General features: G+C 42.3%; 2 protein-coding genes, 1 long non-coding RNA gene and 1 pseudogene across 10 annotated transcripts in view; 1 reads left to right on the top strand and 3 right to left on the bottom strand.

Annotated features, from left to right (window-relative positions):
* The window catches only part of LOC125107219 (cationic amino acid transporter 3-like), a 143,647-nt pseudogene that overhangs the window by 51,157 nt on the left and 64,696 nt on the right, over positions 1-27,794 (bottom strand).
* The window catches only part of LOC125107224 (uncharacterized), a 167,333-nt gene that overhangs the window by 48,947 nt on the left and 90,592 nt on the right, over positions 1-27,794 (top strand). The gene's annotated exons all lie outside the window — the stretch shown is intronic.
* Positions 3,813-26,913, bottom strand: LOC125107220 (cationic amino acid transporter 3-like). Of its 8 annotated transcripts, none has more exons than XM_047742102.1 (5): positions 26,798-26,913; positions 17,794-17,886; positions 5,786-7,389; positions 4,996-5,066; positions 3,813-4,344 (listed from the first exon to the last, which is right to left on the bottom strand). In XM_047742102.1, exons 3-4 carry the CDS (start codon positions 7,200-7,202, stop codon positions 5,020-5,022), a joined length of 1,464 nt encoding a protein of 487 aa, XP_047598058.1. In that variant the 5' UTR covers positions 7,203-7,389; positions 17,794-17,886; positions 26,798-26,913; the 3' UTR covers positions 3,813-4,344; positions 4,996-5,019. The 8 variants fall into 8 exon arrangements, 4 of the variants coding, with proteins under 4 accessions (XP_047598058.1, XP_047598057.1, XP_047598054.1 ...); XM_047742101.1 differs by having other exon boundaries at positions 3,813-4,363; XR_007129488.1 differs by lacking the exon at positions 4,996-5,066 and having other exon boundaries at positions 3,813-4,348; positions 5,341-7,389.
* LOC125107221 (cationic amino acid transporter 3-like) overlaps positions 3,813-27,794 on the bottom strand; it is a 58,454-nt gene continuing 34,472 nt past the window's right edge. The window contains exon 2 of the mRNA XM_047742103.1: positions 3,813-4,363. The gene's annotated coding sequence lies outside the window, so the exon portion shown is untranslated. The remainder of the gene's footprint in view (positions 4,364-27,794) is intronic.

Below are 27,794 nucleotides of genomic sequence, written 5' to 3' on the forward strand. Positions count from 1 at the left end.
AAAAAAGAATTCCTATTTCATCCCCCAACCTCCACAGCCTCCTCAAATAATATCATCAGGTTATCACTCATTTGATTAAGAGATAGTACAACCCTGAGTCAGGGCATGACCAATATGATCTTCCTGGGCTCTTGCAGGCCAACATATGAAGGAGGGAAAATAGAATTTGCAACAGTCAGCACCCACCCAATGTTTCCCCCAGAGACGTCCTGAGGACTAGACAGACTTGAGCGAGGGCACTGAAGGCTTTTTCCCACTGTGGGCAGAGTGCTAAACCCTGCCATCGTGACTGCTTTGGGAGTCCTGGAGGCAGGTGGGCAGTCAGACCCCACACTTCTCCCTCTTCCCAAATTCAATTTCCTCACCGAGGCCCCTCTTCTGGTGTTCCCAGTACCAGTTTTCACACCTTCCATAGTGCCCATCTGAGGCCAGACACCTGTCATCCCATATCTAATTCCAGTGTTTCTCACACCTGAATGACCACACAGATGACCTGGAAGCCTGTTAAAAATGCAGATTCCGATTCAGTAGGTCTGGGTTAGGGCCCAAGAATCTGCATTTCTACAAGCTCCCAGGTGACACCCATGCTACTAGAGCAAGGATCTAGATGATATAGCAGTTGCTACAACTGTCTCCCAGGAAGAGTCTATCTGTCCACATCTGCCTGTCTATAATCCAGAAGGCTGTGAGAATCATGTCTCATTCCTTCCTGACTCAGGAATCTCATGACATGGCATAATACACAACATTGTATCGTACACAACAATACACAGTACATTCTTTCATGACTCTTTAAGGTCCGTATGACTAGAGTCACTGTTCCATTTCTTTTCCAACTCACCCATCTGTCTTTTATTTACCGAATTCCTCCATAGACAACCTTCTCCGGGAAATGTTTCTTGACCTATACCTCTTTCTCAGTTTCAACTCATACCTTCCCTTCCAGAATAACGATGCCTCAATCCCTATCCAGTTATTAATCCTCCTATTTCAGCCCGTTTTCCTCCCCATGTACAGTATCAATTCTCTCTGCCCAAGAATTGTAGGTGCTTTCAGAAGGTTTTTGCTCCAGTACCTCAAAGAATCATCTACAGGAGTAGGTAAGTATATGGGTAATCTTGCCTCTGGCAGGCTTCCCTGGAGTCACCTACTTCCTGGTGGGAACATGAGAAATTCAGCAAGTAAGGAAGTACTCTCCCTCCCTCCCTCCCAGGGCAGACCCCATGCATTAATACAATAGAAAAACACTGGCCCTCCTATACCAAAGCATAAAACTGAGTGCATCAAGAAGGATGCCTGTTGGGCCCAACTGGAGCCAGCCTCATCTTCAGGGATTCCCTGGTATCAGGAAAAACTGCTTGGGCCTTCTATCAGTTTCACTTCTTCTAGCCCTTCCTCACATCCCATGGAAGAGATGGAGCTGGACCAGGGGAGGTCATGTCATGCTTTCTCCTGACTCAGGACTGTATTTTCCCTGTTGATCTTTGGATGAACAACATTGTTCTTATTGTTTAGAGGAAAGAGGATTTAGAGGAAATATGAACCTACTCCTTGTCCTAAGAAAGACTCCACTGGGAAGGAACAGGCAACACAGTTACCATAACTCAGGCACAGCCACACAACAGCAATACTACAGGTACCTGGGCACAGTTCTAGATGTGGGGTACAGACAGCTCTGGATGGAGAGACATTCTGCTTGCCAAGGAAGTCTCCCAGAAAATAGTTTAAAGGAGTAGCACATGCTGGCCTGAAGGAAGGAGAATTTTCTGTACCAATGAAATGCGTTAGTCTCAATTTACTTGAACATGAATTTATTAAATGCTCATTAGGTGCCTGACCCCTGCTGGATGCTCTAGGAGTGAACAGGATACACTACTTACCCAAGATCTATAATCAGGAGCAAAAAAAAGAAAAGAAAAAGAGAAGAAAAGAAAGAATCAGATAACATGGTATGCTATTTTTTTAAATTTCAGATTTATTCATTTACAGTCTACACAGTGTTAATTTAATGTACATATAATTATGAAATGATACATTATGATTTGCCCAATGGAAAAGCATTATCAATGGAATTTTAATCTCCATGTTTCGTTAAATGAAGGAGAGTGTACAAAGGGCACCTCTGTTTCCCTCACTTCAACTTTACACCTGAAGAGCCTCCATCTGGAGCTCAGGTGTTCAACGTGTGGTCCCTGGACCAGCGGCATCAGCATCTCCTGGGAACTTGTTAGAAGTACAGGTTCTGGGCCCCACCCAGACCTCCTGAATTCCAACACTGAGGACAGGAGTCCAGCAATCTCTTTCCACAAGCCCTCCAGGCGTCATGGCACCCCTGAGGTTTGAGTACCACTGAGCAGAATACTATTCCTAGCCACTCTCCACAGGGCCCTCTCTCACTGGGACCTTGATTAATGAAGTGAAGACATAACACTGAGCATACCTGGTTAGCTTCTTCCAATGTTTTGTTGATTTTCTTTTTTCATCCAGAATGAATGTGCCCACTGGACACATACAATCCAACCTGCTCATACAGAAGAAAAACTAATTAAAGAAGTCTCTCTCCTGTGGTGGTAGGCCAGGGACACTCAGCACTATTTGTGATGAGTAATTCTGTTTAATTTAATGATCAGATTAGCAAATCAATGAGGCTGCAGATCTACAGCTGACAGTTTAGTCATCTGTCACTATGACATGATTATCAATAGGTTCCTAACATAGGAGGGGGAAACGGGGGTGTTAATTTATTGGATCTCCACAGCTCCAACAATGGGTTGTAGTAAAAAGTAGGCAGGATACAAGTTCAGATCATTTGCAGAATAACAAGACAGAAGAACCAGAGGAATCCTAGAAATTTTTAAGGAAATGTAACTTGAGAAAGGGATCAATTGTGATCTCTCCAGCTACACATAAATAAGCAGAGCAGAGCATGGAAGGAACTGAATGGCTTACTCAAGGTCACATTGCTAATTGTGGTGAAAACAAGACCAGAACCCAGGACCCATAATTCTCAGCTGTGCACTTTCTTTTTTTTTTTTTTAATGATTTTATTTATTTATTTATTTATTTATTTATTTATTTATTTGACAGAGAGAGAGAGAGAGAGAGATCATAAGTAAGCAGAGAAGCAGGCAGAGAGAGAGTGAGACGGGGAAGCAGGCTCCCCACTGAGCAGAGAGCCCAATGTGGGGCTTAAGGACCTTAAGACCATGACCTGAGCCAAAGGCAGAAGCTTAACCCACTGAGCCACCCAGGCACCCCAGCTGTGCACTTTCTGAGCAGGTGGACCAAGGCAGACAACAGTAGAGAAACTTTAAAGTCCAAGAGTGCAGATGTTGCTAAGAGAGGTATTAACCCAGGGATTTCAGCATGGACAGTGGGCTCAAAGCCAAAATGCTTTGTGTCCAGGGGAGAGCTCTGGCTCCAGTCACCAGTGCATGCTCTCTTGTCCCCTCACAGAGCCAAGGTTCAAGCTACGCAGCCCGCTCAGTGTGCTCTGAACACAGCTTCATTTTCCTGTGCTTCTCCTGGTGCTCTCTCTGCCTGCAGTCTCTCCCTGCTGCCCAGATGTGGCAAATCCATCCCTGAAGTGAGCCAGCTCAAAAGCCATCCTCTACAAGGTCTCCTCTGATTTCACCATCAACCCTCACCTCTGTACCAGCCACAAATGATCATCCTCCACTCTGAATTGCCAAGACATTTTATTTTTATATTACTTATGACAACACGTTCTACTTTGCGTTACAGCAATGCTTTACCTCTTTTATTAGAATATAAGTTCCTTAAGTGCGAAAGCCGTATTTCATCTTTTTTGGGGGGTTTTTCTAGCTTCTTTTTCTTTTTTTTAATATATAAATATAATGACCATGCAATGTTGATGTATTACTCACAGGTGCATAATACAATGATTCAACAATTTCACACATTTTTTCAGAGCTCATAATTATTAGTGTACTCTTAATTCCCTTTATTTAAATTACCCATTCCCCTACCCATCTCAGCTTTGACAACCACGAGTTTGTTCCCTTTATTTAGGGGTCTAGAATGTTGTGTTTATTTATTTATTTATTTATTTATTTATTTTTTATATTGAATTTGTCTCTCTTTTTTCTTTTTTCATTTTGATTTATTTCTTTAATTCTCCATAAGCCTGAAAACATGGCATTTGTTTTTCTCAGACTGACATATTTAAATTATCATTATGCCCACCCAATTCATCCATGTTGTTACAAATGACAAGATTACATTCTTCTTTATGGCTGAGTAATAGTCTATTGGGTGTACATATAGTCCACATCTTCTTTATCCATTCTTCCATTGATGCATACCCTCTGTTCCTTCCATATCCTGCCTATTGTAAATAATGCTGCAATAAACATAGTGGTACAGATATCTTTTCAAATTCATGAAACAAAACCACTTTTGTACAGAAAAGGAAACCATCAATAACAAAAAAAGGCAACCTACTGGATAGGAGAAGATATTTGCAAATGATATATCAATAAGGGGTTAATACTAAAAATACATAATGAACTTCTATAAGTAAATACCAAAAAAACAAAAAATCAGATTAAAAATGGGCAGAGGACCTGAATAGATCTTTTTCCAAAGAAGACATACAGATGGCCAACAGACACATGAAAAGATGCTTAGTGTTACTCATCATCAGGGAAATACAAATGATTACTATACATTAGCTAACTGAACATTAAAAAAATTAAATATATCAAACTGTTTTAAATAAGTGCAATCAGATGTCACTTCATACCTGTCATGAAGGCTAAAATCAAAGACAAGAAAAACAAGTGTTGCCAAAGATATGGAGAAAAAGGAATCTTCATGCACTGTTGGTGGGAATGTCAATTGGTGCAGGCCTTACGGAAAACAGTGTGGAAGATCCTCAAAAAGATTAAAACAGCACTACCATATGATCCAGTAATTCTGCTACTGGATGTTTTCTTAAGTAATCTCTACATTCAGTGTGGGGCTCAAACTCACCAGCCTGAGAGCAAGAGTCATGGTCTACTGACTCTGCCAACAAGGCATCTCCTTCATTAGTGAATGTTTAACTAAAGAAAAGAAAAATATTTTATCAAACTCTTCTAATACGAATTCTGTAAAAGCCAGTAAGCAACTACAGACACTAGAGAAGAGTAGAAAGTAAAAAAAGGGCGGGGGGAGCAAAGACACATCCTTCACTGTACCATAAATATGAAGCTCTATTAGTGTTCCCTCACCAATATCTCATAGGCGCCCATATTTCCATGTGCTCAGGAGTACACCCATTACTGTGTAGGAGACCAGACTGCATTCAGGTGTGATGATGTCAAGCCAAATACATACTGGCACTGCTGAGTTCAAGGTCTAAAGTTTGGGTTCATAAGTAGGGTTAAGTGACAAGCCTGTCACTTAACCCTACTTTGCTGGATCCCAGAGCAGAAGTAGAAAACAAATCCGATCAGCATCCAGACACCAAATTTCAGCCAGGTGCCAGCTGACATCTGCATCATAAGGCAAACATTCACAAAGATGCTCAGGAGTGGGAGGAGAGGCAGAGCAGGGACCTTAAAGGGAAGGGAAGAGGAGCTCTGTGGCTGTCTCCAGATGACCCCAGTGATCCCAGTGATGAGCACCAGGAGCAGCACAACCACTGTGATCGGCCCTGCATCTCCAGAAAGCAGACCTGGCCAGTGGGCCAGCACCAGGCAGAGGAGAGTCATCAGCAGAACCAGCAGTGAGGAGCAAACATAGACAACCTGGCCAGAGAGTAGAGTAGGGGTGGGGCTGCCTGGAAAAAGTAGTCCTTGTAGAGTCAGCTTCTCTGCTGCAGGTGCGGTCTCCCCCTGCACCTGTGCTTCATTTCCCCCATCCTTCTCCTGCAGCTCTTCTTCATTTTCCTCCTTCCTCCTCTTAATCTGGTACCTGACAATAAGAACACAAAAAGCTATCAGGGAATAAGATACCAGGGTCCCAACTGACCTCAGGTCCAGAAGATCAGTGAGTCCAAAGAAGAATACCATGACTGCTGTGATAATGCCAAGGATCAGAGTGGACAAGATACGGCCATATGTGCCATAAGTGAACCTGGCAAGGACTGGGAACAGGAGACCATCCTTTGCCATCATGTGTATCACCCGACGTATGGGGAACATAAAGCCCCAATAGATACCAACAAAAATACTACAGAAAATTGCAAAAACTACAACATAGTATGCAGGGGCCCAGCCAATATGGAGAAATGCCTCAGGCAAGGTGCTCCCAGGTCGCAGCTGGTAGTAAGGAACCATGAGTGTCAGTGCTGCAGAGACTCCAAAATACACAAAAAAGCAGATGAGCAGTGAAATCACAATGCCCACGGGGATGGAACGCTGGGGATTGCGGGATTCTTTGACTCTGGTAACAATAACGCTGAAACCTATGAATGCATAGAAACAGGTAGCTGATCCACGGAGAATGCCCTCAAAGCCAAAAGGCATGAATCCTCCAGAGCCCAGAGGGCCCAAGAGAGAGGTGCCATTGAGTCCGGCCTGTATGTAGTCCTCTTCTGTGAGCTTCCAGTTGTGCAGGTCCCCCTTAATGAAGCCAGAGATGATGAAAAAGCTGAGAACCAAAAGCTTCACCAATGTAAACACTTCAAAAACTCTGAAGAACCCACGCCGACTTACATATTGCAGTTCCATGAACAAAAACAGAAAGATGACAAAAAAGTAGCCTAGATGGTCTGCAATGACTTCGGGAACATACTGTGAGATGGTCTCATGCTGGGTCTCAGAGATCTGGTTCCCAAACAAGATGTCAAAAGTTAAGAACCAGGCCTGGACCACAGCGAATGCATCAACAACAAAGGAGAGGATGAGATTCCAGCCAGTGATGAAAGCCCAGAGTTCACCCACAGTGACGTAGCTGTAGAGATATGCCGAGCCAGAATGGGGGACCCGGGCACTAAACTCCGCATAGCACAGTCCAGCCAACAATGATGTTAGACCTGCCACCAAAAAGCAGATCACAGTGGATGGTCCTGCTTGGTTACCGGCCACCTCATTAGCCAGGAAGTACACACCGACACCCACTGTGCGGCCCACACCCAGGGCCACTAAATCCAGAGTGCTCAGTTTTATGCCAGATTTAAACTCGTACACTTCTTTCTCCAGTGGACGTCTGCGTAACAGGTTTTGACCAAACCTGTAAAGCGCCTGATGCAGCATTCTAGCTGGAATTGAAGAAGATTCCAAAGATCAGAGAGCTGTAGCAAGTTCAGGAAGCCAAGAGTGTTGGATCTGGTTAAGTGACAATGAGCTAAACCAAGTTGGATGGTGTTGCCAAGGTCTGTTGCTCAGGTTTCAAAGCTGCTGCTTCATATTTCTTTGGGTACATGCTATCTTTCCAGAATGCCTATGGAAACAATAAATATTTACTAAACAATGGTGTTCAACCAACCCACCAAAAATCAAAGGCCACATGTAACTCGTTGCATCCCAAGTACCACAGAAACTGACTCCAAAGACACTATAGAAAAATTAATCTTGGTTTCCCTCCAGAAGAAATACCAAATACCTACAACATTCTGTTGTTTTTTTTTCTTTTTTTAATTCTATTTTTCATCAGGCTCAATGCTGAGCATGGGGCTCAACACAGGGCCCAAACTCACAACCCTGAGATCAAGACTTGAGCTGAAACCAATTATTAGAGTCTAAACCAACTGAGCCACCCAGGCACCACAACATTTTTCTTCCTTACAAACCATGTGACATAAACCCATTTGAGTTCATAAGTCATGTTGCATTGTGTGTCAATTAGGTAGTAAGACACAACAAGGTATGAATATATTGTGCAAGAATTCATATGTGGGATGCATGCCCACTGCTTGGGCATGAGTTATGACACATTAATTCATGGACTAGATGCCTTTTTGCAATTACAGACCCATTTGTTATGTATCATCAGCGTTTAGATACAAATATTAGCCTCTCTGTCTTAAGGCTCTCAGCTCCAAAATCTGCTACCCAAGGTTAGAATCACTTTGGCCCCCTTTTCCTCATTCTGCATCATCTATTTAGCTCTACTGATGGCCAAGAATGTATAGTCCACCCTTTCTCTTTACCCAGTTGGCCCACAGGGGCGCTATGAACATAGAAGAGGAGGGAGAAAGAGACAGGACCTTCATAACCACCTGCAAGAAGGAGAGGACCAGACTGTCTGGTAAGGAAACACTGGAGAGATGGGGCCAGCAGCCAACCCATGATCCATGACTGAAGAGAGAGAATAGCCAGAAAGGCTATGTTGTGAATTCTGACATTCAATAAACCTCATCCAAAACAACCAGATAAAAATTTACTACATTTTTAAAAAAAATTTATTTTTTCAGTGTTCCAAGATTCATTGTTTATGCAGCACACCCAGTGTTCCATGCAATACATGCCCTCCTTAATACCCACCACCAGGTTCACCCACCTGCATATCCCTCTCCTCTATAAAACCCTCAGTTTGTTTCTCAGAGTCCGCAGTCTTTTGTGTTTTGTCTCCCCTTCCAACGTTCCCCAATTCACTTTTCCTTTCCTCTCCTAATGTCCTCCATGTTCTTCCTTATGCTCCACAACTAAGTGAAACCATATAATTTACTACTTTTTTATGTCCACAGTATGACAATGTGATAGGCAGGGAGAAAAGAAATGAGTCCCTTAGCTCAGTTGCTCTCAACCAAGAAAATTCCTTCTGTTTCCTCCTTCTCCGGGTTCCAGGAGAAAAGGTGAACTCACTTCTGCAGACACTCTCCTCACTGGCCACACGGCACTCCATACTGATCGGTACCATCTGTGATGTCAGCTGCCAGGGGCCTGGAGAATCTGTCCTGCCCTGTGAGCTTGCATTAAAACACTCACTTGTAAATCCCAATGAGTTTTTCACAAGGAGTTAGTTTTAACTCATTCAAACTGTTGTCTGAAAGTTTTCTTAATGAAGGACTCCCGTGTGTGATTCCCTGTTACTCCTCCTTCACTACTTCTCTTCAGATGGCCCCTCCACAAGGGGAGCTAGGCTCTGGATGAACAATTCACAGCTATGCCCAAGAAATGAGAAGTGGAGAACAGAGAAAACAAAGTCATGCAACCCCTGCTGTCCACACTACTCATGCTTTGGTCTTAAGAGAATTTTAGAAAATGTTCTCAGAAGACTTTAGAGGTAGAAATATCAGTCAAAATCGGAAAGTCTACTCTATAGATGATGGAAAAGAACCCCTGGGTTATGGGCCAGACTTTCTGTCTACAAATCCATCTAGACTCCTTATTTGCCACTTACCAGTTCCAAATTTATGATTTACAAACAAGCACAGGAGATAGATGATAAGTGTCAATTCTTAACTTATGGACTCTTTCTATACTATTTGAGGTGTCCCCAACCCACAACCAGGCTTCATACCCTTCCACGGTTCTACACTCCACTTCCTTCATAGTCTTCCCTTTGTTCATAATATGACTTGTGCTTATTCCTCCAACCCATCCCCTGCCCAGTTCCTGCTCCAGCTGTGAAATTTGACACACACACTCTTCCCTTGCCTCTCCTGCTTTCTTGGCCCCTTCACTTAGCTAACCCACACTTCTCTTTCAGTTCATGGCTCAGCTGTTACTTCCTCAGGAATTCTCCCCTGATCCTTATGCTGCCCTTCCTACGTGCTCTCCTTGCACCTGGCTTCCCCCAATGTGTCACTGATCTTACTGTATCCAAATTCCAGGTCAGATGCTGTTCTCTTCCATCAGACAGTGAAGTAGGTACTCAGTAAGTATTTGTTGAAGAAATGACCATGCTGAGAAGAGAAACCTGACAGAGGCCATAATCCGGAATTCCTATATACTAGATATTTAGATACATAATTTGTAGCCAAGCAACCTTTATAATTCAGGCTCATGTAGAGATATACATGGTATTACCTTCCTTGTGGAAGGGTAAGCAAAATGGATAGTGTGAAGGAAAAACCAACTGTGATGAAACCTTGACTGCCCACCATTCATAGCAGGTAAGAGTCACACTGGGTAATAAAGAATCATTTGCCTTTGAGGACACATGTTTAAAATTATCAGGCTCCCTGGGGTTATGGGCAACCAACCACCCACACCCAGTTAGAGAATCCCTACTTTTTTTTTCTATTTTTTATTTTTTATAAACATATAATATATTTTTATCCCCAGGGGTACAGGTCTGTGAATCGCCAGGTTTACACACTTCACAGCACTCACCATAGCACATACCCTCCCCAATGTCCATAATCCCATCCCCCCTCTCCCAACCCCCCTCCCACCATCAACCCTCAGTTTGTTTTGTGAGATTAAGAGTCACTTATGGTTTGTCTCCCTCCCAATCCCATCTTGTTTCATTTACTCTTCTCCTACCCCCTTAGCCCCCCATGTTGCATCTCCTCTCCCTCATATCAGGGAGATCATGTAATAGTTGTCTTTCTCCGATTGAATTATTTCGCTAAGCATGATACCCTCTAGTTCCATCCACGTCGTCGCAATGGCAAGATTTCATTTCTTTTGATGGCTGCATAGTATTCCATTGTGTATATATACCACATCTTCTTTAACCATTCATCTGTTGATGGACATCTAGGTTCTTTCCATAGTTTGGCTATTGTAAACATTGCTGCTATAAACATTCGGGTGCACGTGCCCCTTCGGATCACTACGTTTGTATCTTTAGGGTAAATACCCAGTAGTGCAATTGCTGGGTCATAGGGTAGTTCTATTTTCAACATTTTGAGGAACCTCCATGCTGTTTTCCAGAGTGGTTGCACCAGCTTGCATTCCCACCAAGAGTGTAGGAGGGTTCCCCTTTCTCCGCATCCTCGCCAGCATCTGTCATTTCCTGACTTGTTAATTTTAGCCATTCTGACTGGTGTGAGGTGATATCTCATTGTGGTTTTGATTTGTATTTCCCTGATGCCGAGTGATATGGAGCACTTTTTCATGTGTCTGTTGGCCATTTGGATGTCTTCTTGCAGAAATGTCTGTTCATGTCCTCTGCCCATTTCTTGATTGGATTATTTCTTCTTGAGTTTGCTAAGTTCTTTATAGATTTTGGACACTAGCCCTTTATCTGATATGTCATTTGCAAATATCTTCTCCCATTCTGTCAGTTGTCTTTTGGTTTTGTTCACTGTTTCCTTTGCTGTGCAAAAGCTTTTGATCTTGATAAAATCCCAATAGTTCATTTTTGCCCTTGCTTCCGTTGCCTTTGGCAATGTTCCTAGGAAGATGTTGCTGTGGCTGAGGTCGAAGAGGTTGCTGCCTGTGTTCTCCTCAAGGATTTTGATGGATTCCTTTCTCACATTGAGATCCTTCATCCATTTTGAGTCTATTTTCATGTGTGGTGTAAGGAAATGATCCAATTTCATTTTTCTGCATGTGGCTGTCCAATTTTCCCAACACCATTTATTGAAGAGGCTGTCTTTTTTCCATTGGACATTCTTTCCTGCTTTGTCGAAGATTAGTTGACCATAGAGTTGAAGGTCTATTTCTGGGCTCTCTATTCTGTTCCATTGATCTATGTGTCTGTTTTTGTGCCAGTACCATGCTGTCTTGATGATGACAGCTTTGTAATAGAGCTTGAAGTCCGGAATTGTGATGCCACCAACTTTGGCTTTCTTTTTCAATATTCCTTTGGCTATTCGAGGTCTTTTCTGGTTCCATATAAATTTTAGGGTTATTTGTTCCATTTCTTTGAAAAAAATGGATGGTACTTTGATAGGAATTGCATTAAATGTGTAGATTGCTTTAGGTAGCATAGACATTTTCACAATATTTATTCTTCCAATCCAGGAGCATGGAACATTTTTCCATTTCTTTGTGTCCTCCTCAATTTCTTTCATGAGTACTTTATAGTTTTCTGTGTATAGAGTCTTAGTCTCTTTGGTTAGGTTTATTCCTAAGTATCTTATAGTTTTGGGTGCAATTATAAATGGGATGGACTCCTTAATTTCTCTTTCTTCTGTCTTGTTGCTGGTGTAGAGAAATGCAACTGATTTCTGTGCATTGATTTTATATCCTGACACTTTATTGAATTCCTGTACAAGTTCTAGCAGTTTTGGAGTGGAGTCTTTTGGGTTTTCCACATATAGTATCATATCATCTGCGAAGAGTGATAGTTTGACTTCTTCTTTGCCAATTTGGATGCCTTTAATTTCCTTTTGTTGTCTGATTGCTGAGGCTAGTACTATGTTGAATAGCAGTGGTGATAACGGACATCCTTGCTGTGTTCCTGACCTTAGCGGAAAAGCTTTCAGTTTTTCTCCATTGAGAATGATATTTGCGGTGGGTTTTTCATAGATGGCTTTGATAATATTGAGGTACGTGCCCTCTATCCCTACACTTTGAAGAGTTTTGATCAGGAAGGGATGCTGTACTTTGTCAAATGCTTTTTCAGCATCTATGGAGATGGTTCTTGTTCATATAGTTTTTGTTCTTTCTTTTATTAATGTGTTGTATCACATTGATTGATTTGCAGATGTTGAACCAACCTTGCAGCCCTGTAATAAATCCCACTTGGTCATGGTGAATAATCCTTTTAATGTACTGTTGAATCCTATTGGCTAGTATTTTGGTGAGAATTTTTAATCTGTGTTCATCAAGAATATTGGTCTGTAGTTATCTTTTTTGATGGGATCCTTGTCTGGTTTTGGGATCAAGGTGATGCTGGCCTCATAAAATGAGTTTGGAAGTTTTCCTTCCATTTCTATTTTTTGGAACAGTTTCAGGAGAATAGGAATTAGTTCTTTTTTAATGTTTGGTAGAATTCCCCCAGGAAGCCATCTGGCCCTGGGCTTTTGTTTGTTTGGAGATTTTTGACGACTGTTTCAATCTCCTTACTGTTATGGGTCTGTTCAGGTTTTCTATTTCTTCCTGGTTCAGTTGTGGTAGTTTATATGTCTCCAGGAATGCATCCATTTCTTCCAGATTGTCAAATTTGTTGGCATAGAGTTGCTCATAGTATGTTCTTATAATTGTCTGTATTTCTTTGGTGTTAGTTGTGATCTCTCCTCTTTCATTCACGATTTTATTTATTTGGGTCCTTTCTCTTTTCTTTTTGATAAGTCTGGCCAGGGGTTTATCAATCTTATTAATTCTTTCAAAGAACCAGCTCCTAGTTTCATTGATTTGTTCTATTGTTTTTTTTGTTGTTGTTGTTGTTGTTTCTATTTCATTGATTTCTGCTCTGATCTTTATGATTTCTCTTCTCCTGCTGGGTTTAGGCTTTCTTTCTTGTTCTTTCTCCAGCTCTTTTAGGTGTAGGGTTAGGTTGTGTACCTGAGACCTTTCTTGTTTCTTGAGAAAAGCTTGTACTGCTATATATTTTCCTCTCAGGACTGCCTTTGTTGTGTCCCACAGATTCTGAACCGTTGTGTTTTCATTATTATTTGTTTCCATGAATATTTTCAATTCTTCTTTAATTTCCTGGTTGACCCATTCATTCTTCAGAAGGATGCTGTTTAGTCTCCATGTATTGGGTTCTTTCCAAATTTCCTCTTGTGATTGAGTTCTAGCTTCAGACCATTGTGGTCTGAAAATATGCAGGGAATGATTCCAATCTTTTGATAATGGTTGAGACCTGATTTAGGACCAAGAATGTGATCTATTCTGGAGAATGTTCCATGTGCACTAGAGAAGAATGTGTATTCTGTTGCTTTGGGATGAAATGTTCTGAATATATCTGTGATGTCCATCTGGTCCAGTGTGTCATTTAAGGCCTTTATTTCCTTGTTGATATTTTGCTTGGATGATCTGTCCATTTCAGTGAGGGGAGTGTTAAAGTCCCCTACTATTATTGTATTATTGTCGATGTGTTTCTTTGATTTTGTTATTAATTGGTTTATATAGTTGGCTGTTCCCATGTTAGGGGCATAGATATTTAAAATTGTTAGATCTTCTTGTTGGACAGTTCCTTTGAGTATGATATAGTGTCCTTCCTCATCTCTTATTATAGTCTTTGGCTTAAAATCTAATTGATCTGATATAAGGATTGCCACTCCTGCTTTCTTCTGATGTCCATTAGCATGGCAAATTCTTTTCCACCCCCTCACTTTAAACCTGGAGGTGTCTTCGGGTTTAAGATGAGTTTCTTGTAGGCAACATATGGATGGGTTTTGTTTTTTTATCCATTCTGATACCCTGTGTCTTTTGATTGGGGCATTTAGCCCATTAACATTCAGGGTAAGTATTGAGAGATATGAATTTAGTGCCATTGTATTGCCTGTAAGGTGACTGTTATTGTATATTGTCTCTGTTTCTTTCTGATCTACTACTTTTAGGGTCTCTCTTTGCTTAGAGGACCCCTTTCAATATTTCCTGTAGAGCTGGTTTGGTATTTGCAAATTCTTTCAGTTTTTGTTTGTCCTGGAAGCTTTTAATCTCTCCTTCTATTTTCAATGATAGCCTAGCTGGATATAGTATTCTTGGCTGCATGTTTTTCTCATTTAGTACTCTGAATATATCATGCCAGCTCTTTCTGGCCTGCCAGGTCTCTGTGGATAAGTCTGCTGCCAATCTAATATTTTTACCATTGTACGTTACAGACTTCTTTTCCCGGGCTGCTTTCAGGATCTTTTCTTTGTCACTAAGACTTGTAAATTTTACTATTAGGTGACGGGGTGTGGACCTATTCTTATTGATCTTGAGGGGGGTTCTCTGAACCTCCTGGATTTTGATGCTTGTTCCCTTTGCCATATTGGGGAAATTCTCCCCAATAATTCTCTCCAATATACCTTCTGCTCCCCTCTCTGTTTCCTCTTCTTCTGGAATCCCAATTATTCTAATGTTGTTTCGTCTTATGGTGTCACTTATCTCTCGAATTCTCCCCTCATGGTCCAGTAGCTGTTTGTCCCTCTTTTGTTCAGCTTCTTTATTCTCCGTCATTTGGTCTTCTATATCACTAATTCTTTCTTCTGCCTCATTTATCCTAGCAGTGAGAGCCTCCATTTTTTATTGCACCTCATTAATAGCTTTTTTTATTTCAATTTGGTTAGATTTTAGTTCTTTTATTTCTCCAGAAAGGGCTTTTATATCTCCTGAGAGGGTTTCTCTAATATCTTCCATGCTTTTTTCGAGCCTGGCTAGAACCTTGAGAATCGTCATTCTGAACTCTAGATCTGACATATTACCAATGTCTGTATTGATTGTCCCTAGCCTTTGGTACTGCCTCTTGTTCTTTTTTTTGTGGTGAATTTTTCTGCCTTGTCATTTTGTCCAGATAAGAGTATATGAAGGAGCAAGTAAAATACTAAAAGGGTGGCAACAACCCCAGGAAAATATGCTTTATCCAAATCAGAAGAGATACCAAATCGTGAGGGGGGAGAAAGGGGATAAAAAGAGGTTCAGAAAGAAAAAAAAAAAATAAACAATTAAAAAAAGAAAACCAATAAAGAAAAAATATAAAAAGGGAAAAATATATATATATATTAGATAAACTAGTTAAAAAACGTTAAAAAAGAAAAGGGTAAAAGTTAAAAAAAATTAGCAGCAGAAGAAAAAAAATTGAAAAAGAAAAAAAATTAAATTAACTGCAAGGCTAAAGAATTATGGGGAGAAGGCCATGAGTTCCGTGCTTTGCTTTCTCCTCCTCTGGAATTCTGTTGCTCTCCTTGGTATTGAAACTTCACTCCTTGGTAGGTGAACTTGGTCTTGGCTGGGTTTCTTGTTGATCTTCTGAGGGAGGGGCCTGTTGTAGTGATTCTCAAGTGTCTTTGCCCCAGGCGGAGTTGCACCGCCCTTACCCGGGGCCGGGCTGAGTAATCTGCTCAGCTTTGCTTTCGGGAGCTTTTGTTCCCTGAGCGCTTTCCGTAGAGTTCCAGAGGGCGGGAATGAAGATGGCGGCCTCCCAGTCTCCGGCCCGGAGGAGCCGAGAGCCCGGGGCCCCACTCCTCAATGCGCCCTCAGAGAACAGCGCCCAATTACTCCCGTCACCCTGGCCTCCAGCCTCGCTCTGAGCTGACCGAGCCTGCGACCGGTTCAAGGTAACGCCGAGCTTAGAGCTTACCTCTCGGCTCTGTCTCTGTACCGGCTTCCCCGTTCTAATACCTGTAAGCTCTGTGACACTCAGACCCCCCTCCCCATCCTTCTGTGACCCTGCAGGACCTAAGGCCACACTGACCCTGCATGGGCTTCACCCCGGTTAGGCCTCTGGAGCGATGTCCCTCAGCAGAACAGACTTTTAAAGTCCTGATTTTGTGCTCCGTTGCTGCGCCGCTTGGCGGGAGCCGGCCCCTCCCCCCGTGGTCTATCTTCCCGTCGCTTTGGATTCACTTCTCTGCCAGTCCTACCTTTCAGAAAGCGGTTGATTTTCTGTTTCTAGAGTTGCTGTTCTTCTTCTCTTCGATCTCCCGTTGGATTTGTAGGTGTTTGAAATCTTTAGATAAGCTATCTAGCTGATCTCCCACTACCTGAAGTATTCTCAGCCTGCTACTTCTCCGCCATCTTGACTCCTCCCCGAATCCCTACTTTTTGAAGGCATCATGCTCAGGCCATATAATCCAAGAGGATATCCTAAGTCAGAGGTTCTCACTTTGAGGGATAGAGGGGGCCATAATGTAGATACCTGGGGACATTTCCCAACTTTAGATCCTCTCCCTCTGGAGATTCTGGTCCACAAGCCCTGTACTTCCCATGACTGCTCTAAATCATCCAACTGACAAGAGACTCTCCTCAAGTTCAAGGGGAAGAGATTCTACAATCTTCCTTCGCAGGAAGGCAGCACAGTTGAGTAGCTAGGAGTAAGGTTCTGCAGGTAGACTGTTCAGGTTCAAATCATACCTCAACCTCCAATCTGGTGACTCTGGACAAATTATCTTACCTCTCAGGGCTTTAGTTTCCACAATAGTCAAATGGGAGTAAAAGTAAATCCCTCACAGAGCAGTTGTGAGAAGTAAGTGAAATGATGTCTGTAAGTATATAGTTCAGTGCCTAGCAAACAATATGGACTTAATATCATCTACCTAGTATTTAATATTGAAAATGGATCAAAGTAACCAAACATCAACCAGTCTATAAATATGCAGGGTCAAAATCATCCACTAAAACTCAAGCTTGTTAACTAGTCCTCATGAGACTATGAAAACAGTTTTATTCCATATGATTCACATTGAAATGCTAAGACTCTAATTAGATACCCTCATACATGCCGGTGCTAACACATGGGGTTCCTAGGATTACTGAGTTGAATCAGGCATCTAGAAATGCAAGGCTCAATACAATAATAATAATAACACCTTTGCCTACAGATGCCTCATCTGGAACAAGCAGTGCTGAGTACTATAGAGAGAGGAACAATGAACACTTGGTCAGAAATGCTGGATGTGAGCCCTGGCCCTTCCTCGTGACGACATGAGCTCAGGTAATTTGCTTAAGCTCTCTAAGCCATCTCCTCATCCACTAGGAACCTTACTTGACTTCCTTCATTGGATCAACATGAGAATTCCATAAGGAGACACAAACTATCACATGCTGCTGGTGGGAGTGTGACTGGGCACCATCTTGAATCACAATCTTAGTGGAATTAAAAATGCATAGACAATAGGGCACTGTAGTGGTTGAATGGAGAATGTATCTTAAAAAAATATAGAACATGGACTGGAAGAGCATTTGTTAAATACACTAAAGCAAGTGGCTCCAGTGAGGAAGGTAAATGCAAATAGAGATAAGGATGAAACAGGATAGTAAAATGCATTGGAAAGGGGCTAACTGGATATAATAAAAAAATTAAAATTAATGAAAAGAAAGAAAGGCTGTCTGACAGGAAGAGATGGTGTGAACATACCATAACTGAAGAAGTGACTCACTCCACTCTGTGCACTGCAGGTTCAACACAGGATTGCAGGGGATAATGTTGTTAGAGCACCTGGTACAGAGCCTGGTAAATGATAGACATTCAGCTGATTTAAATTGAAAATGGAAGTGGAATCCTGTAATTGCCAGGATATGGAAAATACAAAGAAGGAATACCTGCTAGAAAGAAGGTGAAGAACAGGGAAGATGGGGCACCCCCGCTACTAGTTCCCTCTAAACCCATTTCCCTTTTCCCAATTCTTCTCAGTCAGCCTCTTCAACTGTCTTTGGAGGCTCCTTTAGTTGGCACTAAGGATATTTCTGCCACGTTTTCCTCTCTGGGAACCAACCCCACCCACCCACCACTTAACAAGGACCACAACAGTGGTTCTCAAGATTTGTTGAATCACAGAACCCTCTGAGGTTGGTCACTGCAAAAAAATGTCATACACTCTTCTGAACTGCATCCATGGACACTGAGCAGTAATCCTAGAGGAGGACCATCTGAATGGCAGGGTCAGAGACTGGTAATGCTTGATAATATGTTTCCCTCATCTGTGTTGTGCAGGGTGATCCTTGTGCTCTTCCCACTTTTTACTGAAGATGAGGGAAAGTGGGCCTACAGATGAAGTATGAAGATACCAGAGAAGCACCCCAAAGAACAAAACATCTGGGAATTAAATAATCATGTTTTATGACTCCAAAAGGTGCAGGCAGAACAAACAAATGAAAAACCAAACATATAGAAGAGAAAGGACACCCATGATTGGAAAGCCTGAGAGAGCCTACCACAAATCCAGTTTCTAACAACACAGAAAAACATCATCCTCAAATGCCATGTTCAGATATCTGCATTCTAATACAATAATCTACAGTTATTCCAATGGTTTATATTCAGTCCAAGTTCTCTGACCCAGCTGTCAGAGCCCCACCCTAATTTTCCCCCTACCTTCAGATACATCATCTCCTTCCTGACTCAGCTCCTCACCACCTGACTTACCCTTCCTGGGATGAGCCTGTGTCCTGGGTAAGTGACTTGCCCTGACAGGGATTCCCTACTCACTACCTTCTGCCCAGTTTTGACCCTGCAGCCTCTCTCAGCCCTATTCTACAACCTTTCCTGCATCTAGGAAGCTTTTCCTAAGCCACCTTGACCAATCCCCATCTCCAGCCTTCCTCCCCTTCCCACTAGCAGTTACTGCCCATCCTGATGGCCAGCTGAAACTAATTTTCCCTATCTGTCAGCTGGACCCCTGAGTGTGTTCCTTACATTCCTTTATAGTCTAAGAGCTTCCAGAGGGCTGGGCCAGGATCTATATGCCTCCTCATTCTGGATTCTACACTCCCATCTCCAACCCTCACTACACAGGGCAAGGATCTCCTCATAGTTGTAGCAAGCAATGAAAAGAGGCAATTAGGACTGAGAAAATGAATATATAGATGCATTTTATAACTACTATATCTTGATTCCAAGCAGAAGGGTTGTTTGGGGTTTTTGTTTTGTTTTGTTTTGTTTTGTTTTGGAAAGAGAGAGTGAACCATTGGGACTTCATCAAGATAAAAACTTCTTCACAGCAAAGGAAACAATCAACAAAACTAAGAGACATGGGTCACCTGGGAGATTCAGTCAGTTATGCAGCTGCATTCTGCTCTAGTCATGATCTCAGGGTTCTGGGATCAAGCCCTGCATCAGGCTCCCTGCTCAGTGGGGAGTCTGCTTCTCTATCAGTCCTTCCCCCGCTCCTTCTGTGTACTCTCTTTCTCTATCTCTCAAATAAATGAATAAAATCTTTATTTAAAAAACCTAAAAGAGGGAGCCTGGGTGGCTCAGTGGATTAAGCCTCTGCCTTCAGCTCAGGTCATGATCTCAGGATCCTGGGATAGAGCCCTACATTGGGCTCCCTGCTCAGCGGGAAGCCTGCTTCCTCCTTCTCTCTGCCTGCCTCTCTGCCTACTTGTGATCTCTGTCTGTCAAATAAATAAATAAATCTTTAAAAAAAAACAAAAAACCTAAAAGAAAATCTACGGAATAGGAGAAGATAGTTGCAAAGGACGTATCTGATATCTGGGTTAGTATCCAAAATCTATAAAGATTATGTCAAACTCAACTCCCCCAAAATAAATAATCCAGTCAAGAAATGGACAGAAGACATGAACAGACATTTTCCCAAAGACATCCAGATAGCTAAGAGAAACATGAAATGATGTTCAACATCACTCATCATCAGGGAAATACAAATCAAAACCACAATGAGATACTGCCTCACACCTGCCAGAATGGCTAAAATTAACAACACACACACAAAAAAAAAACAATAGGTGCTGCCTAGGGTGTGGAGAAAAGGGAACTCTCTTGCACTCTTGGTGGGAATGTAAACTGGTGCAGCCATTCTAGAGAACAGTATGGCAGCTCCTCATAAAGTTAAAATAGAACTGCCTTTCTATGCAGCAATTGTATTACTAGGTATTTACTAAAGGGTACAAAAATATTGATTCAAAGGAGAACTTGCTCTCTGATGTTTATAGCAGCATAATCAACAATAGCCAAATTATGGAAAGAACACAAATTTCCATCAACTGATGACTGGATAAAGAAGATGTGGTATTTATGTACAATGGAATATTACTCTGACATCATAAAGAATGAAATCTTGACAGTTACAATGATGTGGATGGAACTAGAGGGTAATATGCTAAGCGAAATAAGTCAGTCACAGAAAGACACATACTTTATGTGATTTCACTCAAATGTGGGCTTTAAGAAACAAAACAGATAAACATAGGGGAAAGGAAAAAATAAAATTAGATGAAAACAGAGAAAGAAGGAAATCATGAGACTCTTAATGGTAGAGAACAAACTGAGGGTTGCTGGAGGGACGTGGGTGGAGAGTGGGATAAATGCATGATAGGTTTCAAGGAAGGCACTTGTGATGAAAACTGGGTGTTAGAGGTAAGGGATGAATCACTAAATTCTACACCTGAATCCAATTTTACCATATGTCTTAACTGACTAGAATTTAAATAAAAACTTGAAATAAAAAAATGATCAGTCTACAGAACAGTTTTCCACAGAAAGTTGACTTTCTATAAAGCAACTGACAACTGACTAAGGAGGGCACTTATTGCATGGAGCACTGGCTGTGGCACATAAACAATGAATCTTGGAACACTGAAAAATAAAATTAAAAACAAAAACAGCAACTGACCTATGCTGTTCAGAACTGTAATGTCAGAAATGGCAGGCTGAGGAACTATCGCAGATTAAAAGAGAACAAACAGACATGACAAGGAGAGGCAGTGCAGAGACTGGATTGCACGTGGATCAGGGAGAAACATTTTACCATAAAAATTTGAACAATTAGTAAATTTTGCATGAGGACCATATTTCAGAAACACACACACATACACACACATTGGAAAGAGCAAATGAATGTGTCAAAATATTAACAACTGCTCAATCCCATTGAAAGATAAAGGAGTGTTAACGCTATTCTTCTTGCAACTTTCTATAGGTTTGACATTTATCAAACTGAAAAGATAGGAGGAAAACAACAATGTCCCAGTAGTAAAGGTTATAGTTTCTCCTTCCCTAAATGTCCTTTATAAACAAGCTTGTCATCACTTTTGGTTAGAACCAAATCCCACCCAGAATGATCTAGCCTCAAATCAGGAACATTAGATCAGAGAAGTGCATCGGAAGATAGGACTCCCTTGGCTTTGATTTACAGCCAAATTTGTCAGCAAGTGAAAATTCCTGGAAAGAAACTACAACCTTGGCTCACATTAATATGGTTATGAAAACTCTATTCACTTATTGTCATTTTGTAGGACTAATAGAAACTGAGACACCAGGGTCCAAACCTTGAACTCTAGAAGGATGGGGGAACATGAGCTGGAGGCAAAGAAAAATGGTATCTGGCAAATAGGGATACCGAGTATATGTGCAATATTTACGGTTACATGGTCAGAGGGGTGAAAGAGAACCTGAATTTGATGAGCTGCAAGTAATGCACAGATGTTATTCATTTAACCCCCATAACAACCCAATGACATGAGTTTTATTATCTACTTACAGACTGAGAGGTTAGACAATTGGCCTAAGTTCATGTAGTCAGTACAAAGAAAAGCTAGAATTTGACCTTGGTTCTTTGTTACTTCAACAACCATGTTCTTTGTCCTGTAGCACCCTAGTCATAGACCAAGACTCCAGGGCATAGCTAATAAAAGAGTATTTGAGCCAATTATCTTTGTGACCAGGTCACCCTCTACCTATGTCTTCCCTCTCCTCCCATTAGGCAACATGACGTGGTTCTCCACTGCAATAACTACAAGTAAGGGTAGCCTGCAGAAGGGAGAGTGGGACAATAGTCAAAGGATGGAATGCTGTGCAGTTGTTTCACTGTTTCAGTTCACTTGTTCACTTATTTCAGGATGATAGGGAAGTATCCTTGTAGTGTAAGCTCCCAGAGAAGAGATATTTCTGAACTTGCTACCATTTTCCCTGTAATGTCTATAAATAATTACACAGATGTGTTCACTGTACTTTGGATTGGGTCTAAACAGAGAAATTGAATGGTCCCTCAAGTAGAAACTGCACAAATTTCTAGGTGAGAAAGACTGGATTCAATCTATTTAAGATAAATTTCAACTAAGTACAAATGAATGCAAAGGCAAATTCCAAATTAGAAAACTCAGGAACCATAGTGATTCTTTGTGCAAAAGAACTCTAGCAAAAGCAATTTTCTTCCCCTAATTTATTACCACCGACACCATTACCCCCAAATCATCAGGCACTCATTTCCACACAGTGCAAGGCAATGGTGACATATACAAAATTCTCCTCTCTGGGAACTTACATTTTAGTGCATTTCATGAACACCTCCCCACCTGCCAAAATAAGTAAAAGATGCATAAACTATGAACCAGGAAGGGTATTCCTAAGTAAGAAATGAGCAGTGAAGGCAAGGGTATGTCAATATCTTACATGGCTTACTAGTTGATGAAAGATAAGGGTACTAACGACCACATTTTCCAGGGTTGGCAAAATTAGTGAGAATCTTCTGTGCACTGTGGGTCAGCCTGAGAAGGCTGCCTGGAAGAGGCAGCAATTACTCCATCATTTTTTTTTAAGTTTTTGTTTATTTATTTGACAGAGAGAGAGAGACAGTGAGAGAGGGAACAGAAGCAGCGGAAGTGGGAGAGGGAGAAGCAGACTCCCCACTGAGCAGTGAGCCTGATGCAGGACTTGATCCCAGGACCCTGGGATCATGACCTGAGCCAAAGGCAGATGCTTAACAACTGAGCCACCCAGGTGCCCCTACCCCATCTTGATATTGTATATAACTGTTTCCCAGGAAAACATCAGTTCAAGCTTGCCTTCAGCTTGGCCATGACCTAAAAACCAGAGCCTCTTTAGGCCTTCCTTCTATGCCCCCCCACCAAAAATACAAACCAAACTCCACCACACCTTGAGCCAGTAAATATGGTTTGCTCAACTGGACAGATCCAGCTGAAATTTGATACAGATACTAATACAGATCAAGATATTAAGATATTATATTATTAATAATGATAGTAATAGTAATTCTCAGTCCTGGTCTGTGCAGAAAAGGAAGAGAGAAACCATTGCAGCAGTAATAAATGTGTAACTTCCCTACTAAGGAAAGAGAAGTAAAGGTCAGATAATTTTCCAGAAAGATTGGGAAGAAAGCCGAAGTAACCAAATTCAGCTCATGCTAAAGAATATAAATATCCTCACTTACCCAAGAGCCATGTGAAAACAACCTCACCAAATGGATCACTTAGCAGGCATCATCCCAGCAATGATCTTACTTTGGGCTATATTCTGTTAGCCTGTTACTTGGAAGAATCCTTTGTCTCCCTTATTTGATTATTTATTTTTTAAGATTTTATTTATTTATGACAGAAAGAGACAGCAAGAGAGTGAACACAAGCATGAAGAGTGGGAGAAGGAGAAATGGGCTCCCTGGGAGCCCAACATGGGGATCAATCCCAGGAGGCTGGTATCATGATCTCAGGTAAAGGCAGAAGCTTAATGACTGAACCACCCAGGTGTCCCTTTGTCTCTCTTTCTAAAGTAAAATTCATTAGGTTAGAGCATGCTTCATGTTCTCTCCATGAGGCTAGAAACCCAAATTCTGCAAGTGATTTTTACTAGGTGCAACCAAGACTTGAACTTGAAGGCATGGCAGCCCCCAAACTCTCTGCCCATTAGACCAAGAGGAAACACAGCCACCTCCTCCAACTCATGTACCTACCTTACCACCCCTACGACTACACCTCTCAAATTCCATCCCTGTCTGGCAGAAGCTGAATTCCACTTTCACTAAAACCCATCCTGATAGAGACTAATGCACTTCACACCAGCTGTATGCAGACCAAATCCATCCACCAAAATGCAACGCAAAATCTATGTAAATGGAGAACAAAACATTTTGTTTTCTTCCCACAAAATATATGGAACCCCTGCTGGCAACAACAGTATGCCAGTATCATTGCATCATTATTTGGGTAGACACACAGATAGCCAGAGCCCCTCTAGAGGCTGAATGAATTCTATTACCTAGTATATTCTAGGATAGGTGTGAACAGGTGCCTTTTCTTAATTCCTCTGGGATTATGTCAGAGAAGGCAGAGAGAAATGCAGCTTTCCTCATTCGTGATTTGACACATTTACAGGATTAATTTCAGTCAGAATCCAGTGTTGGAAATATTTCACATTTCCATCACACCAAAGCAAGATAACCAACTTTAAAATCAGAAAAACCTGAGCTTCTGCTTCTAGAGGTCTTCAGAAAGGGTACAGGAAGAATCAGAATTAGGTTTTCCAAACAGGAAGCAGAAAGAGCTGGGAAAGCCAGGAAGGATGTTCAATTAAGGGATCAGAAAGTGATGGGTACACAGATGTCAACGTGAAAGTCACTTTCTTTTTTAGTTCCTTCTATGATTCTCTACCCCGCTTTCTCAATCCTGAATCCTGCCAACACAGAGCACCTAATAAAAGTCCTCAGGAGAAAGCAGTAGAACATAATCCATCTGCCCAACCATCTCATTTTCCAAACTATAGTTATTATGTGGGGGAGCCCTGATCCATAGTCATTTTTGTCCAAGAAACCTTACTAAACAGCTTTGTTTTTCCCCCAAATCCTTCCTTTCCTTGTAAGCACAGAATCCAGAAATCCACCCAGTGGTCCCATCCATCACCATACTCTGTGTCTGCTGTTAGACTAGGAGTTGTGAGTGGTCAGAGCCCATGGTTCCTCCTTCCATGAACCTCCTCCAAATACACCCCCTCAGTAATACATTGCACACAATGTGGCTTAGGAAAAGCCAACTGTCTCTCTGGATATCTTCCTTCATATCTTTAAGTGTGTCCCTCTGTCCTCCTGTGCAAGTACTTGATTGTCTCCCTGTCCTTTCTCACCAGGCTTGGTTTTGAAACAGCCCTCGGTGGCTGCTCCACACCAGCATCTCCGTTGGAAACTTAATTGTTTTGTTTTGTTTTGTTTTGTTGCAAGAAAGATACCAGATGGTCTCAGTCATATGAAAGTTGTGTTCACCTCAAAGTCCTGAGCTCTTCTCCAAATATGGATCCATACGACTTCTCCATCAAGACCCACCTACCTCACCCCAGCTCAGGCAACACAATATACAACTAAGAGCCTCTGACACCACTTTTTAAGGGATGTTGTGTATCCCTCTTCCTAGTTCTTTCCCATCCCCACTCTGTTTTGTGATTTCTGTGATAATCAAAGAAAAAAGGGACAATGATAAACCAAACGAATAGCATCCAAAATCATATTGATCAATTTGGAATATACTTGGTGAAGAAATTGGCCTTTCCACATCTGTTGCTGCAACTAAGCTTAAAATGAATCTGCCTTCTGGAAGCACATAACACATATCAATTGATAATGGAGAGAAGCAGACCAAGAACTACTAGAGGGCGAGAGAAGGATAACTTAGAAATCAACATTCACCACATATAAACAAGAAAACAGGTGTGATGCATGGATAAGTGTTGTCTGGGCTTCTGGTATTGGAGTGCTGCACACAGTGTACATCTCAGTGTGGTAGGGGGAGAGTGAAGAACAGTTTAAGGTTTGAAGGGCCTTTGAAACTAAAGAGTTGCAAATATGTTTTGTGATAACAGCAAACCACCTCTTGGTGACTCAGAGTTTTAATGACCAGGAGGCAGCCACATCCCCAGGGGACCTTGGTAATCTTTCCTCCTACAGCCTGACCTGGCCTACAATCCATCACCACCAGAGATTTTTTAAATTAGATAAGAAAGGCAGGGAAATAACTTCAGCAGCTGTAAAAATAGATATTTAGCTTCTTGAGCCTGGAGGAGGAAGCCCCTCAAATGCTCTCTGGTGATGGGAGACCTCCTTATCACACTGGACCTGTTAGTCCGCAAAGTGCACACTGATGTCCTCCCTAAGAAGATACAACACAGAGACTTTCAGACTCTCCAGTGAGAAATGAGGTAAAACGTGAAGGAAAAAGCAAAGCCTGGTGAAAAAATCTTCACGCGTTCCAGGAACATGTGTCAGAATACTGTGTGCCTGTGGGAAAGACAAGGATGAAGAAAGGAAGCTCTGCACCGGGTGAGCAAGGAAAGGCCACGCAGGAGGGCAGGGCGAAGAGGTGGGAAAGACCCTGGAGGAGAAGCAGCAAGGAATAACCTCCCCTAACTCATATTTTGCTCATCAGAGCTGAGAACCTTTCTGGACTGGAGGAGAACACAGTGTAGGCCTCCATTATCACTCTGACCCCAGCAAACCTACCTGCCCTTCAAAACTCATAAGGTACTGGTCTACACCAAGCCAAGGTCTAGCTCTGGTGCCGTGAAATACTGTCTGCTCCAACCCCACACAGCTTCTATAGCCGGAGGCATTCCAAGCCCAGGCTTCTTCCTCCCCAGCTCTGTCTCAGCTTTCCTGCCAACTCTACAAACAGGAGAAATCACTTACCATGGGCTTTTTCTGCCTCAGAAGCAAGACAAACCCAGGAAGAGGGAAGGAGCTTGGCCAAGCAGAGTCAGGACTAGGAGCTGTGCTCACAGGGTGCTCTCAGGGAGTTGAGGCCCTAGGGAGGCAAGGAGGAGGAGCCTCAGGAGTGTGAGCACAGACAAGGCTGGGCCTCAGGGAGTTGGGGCCAAAGTGCAGAAGGGGCCTGCGAAGGATATGAAAGTAGGACGGAAGTAGTCAACAGCTCGTTCCTAAAGGGACAGAGTCTATACTAACTACACTAAAACAGGGAATTGAACTTGGAGCAGAAAGAAGTCTTCAGATCTCAGGTAGAATCTCCAACTGAGGAAACCCTACCAATCACACTGACCCTGTCCTAACACATCTGCAGGAGACAAGGACCAAGGGCAATAACAGAGCACCTCCTGTTTTCCAGGTGTTATGTGGGGTAGGGGATGAGTGGCCCAGTTAAAAGTACAGAGCCAGAATTCCTAGAGGCAAAGGTGACAGGCAGGATTGGAAGGATAGCTGTCAAGACAGGACAGTAGGGGAAAGATATCTGGTGTTTGATCTGTATCTCTTCCAATAGTCCAAGGTTTTGTCCCCTGCCTCAGCTGGGATTTCCCCATATGTGCACCTGCTTGAGGGCAAGAAGGGCAGGTGCAGGGGTACCTGGGTGGCTCAGTGGGTTAAAGCTGCTGCCTTCGGCTCACGTCATGATCCCGGGGTCCTGGGATCCAGCCCTGCATCGGGCTCTCTGCTTGGCGGGGAGCCTGCTTCCCCCTCTCTCTGTCTGCCTCTCTGCCTGCTTGTGATCTTTCTCTCTCTGTCAAATAAATAAAATCTTTAAAAAAAAAAAAAAAGAAGAAGGGCAGGTGCAGGGTAGGGTCTGTCTACCTGTACATCTGGTCCCCAGATCAATCCCTTCTCCTTTCTCCCAGTGGTATTCTCTGCCTGCTGGGTAGAGGGTGGGAGAGTGGGGGAAGCCCAGGGCCCCAGT

This window comes from Lutra lutra, chromosome 8 (genome assembly GCF_902655055.1).
Source record: "Lutra lutra chromosome 8, mLutLut1.2, whole genome shotgun sequence".
Lineage (NCBI taxonomy): Eukaryota > Metazoa > Chordata > Mammalia > Carnivora > Mustelidae > Lutra > Lutra lutra.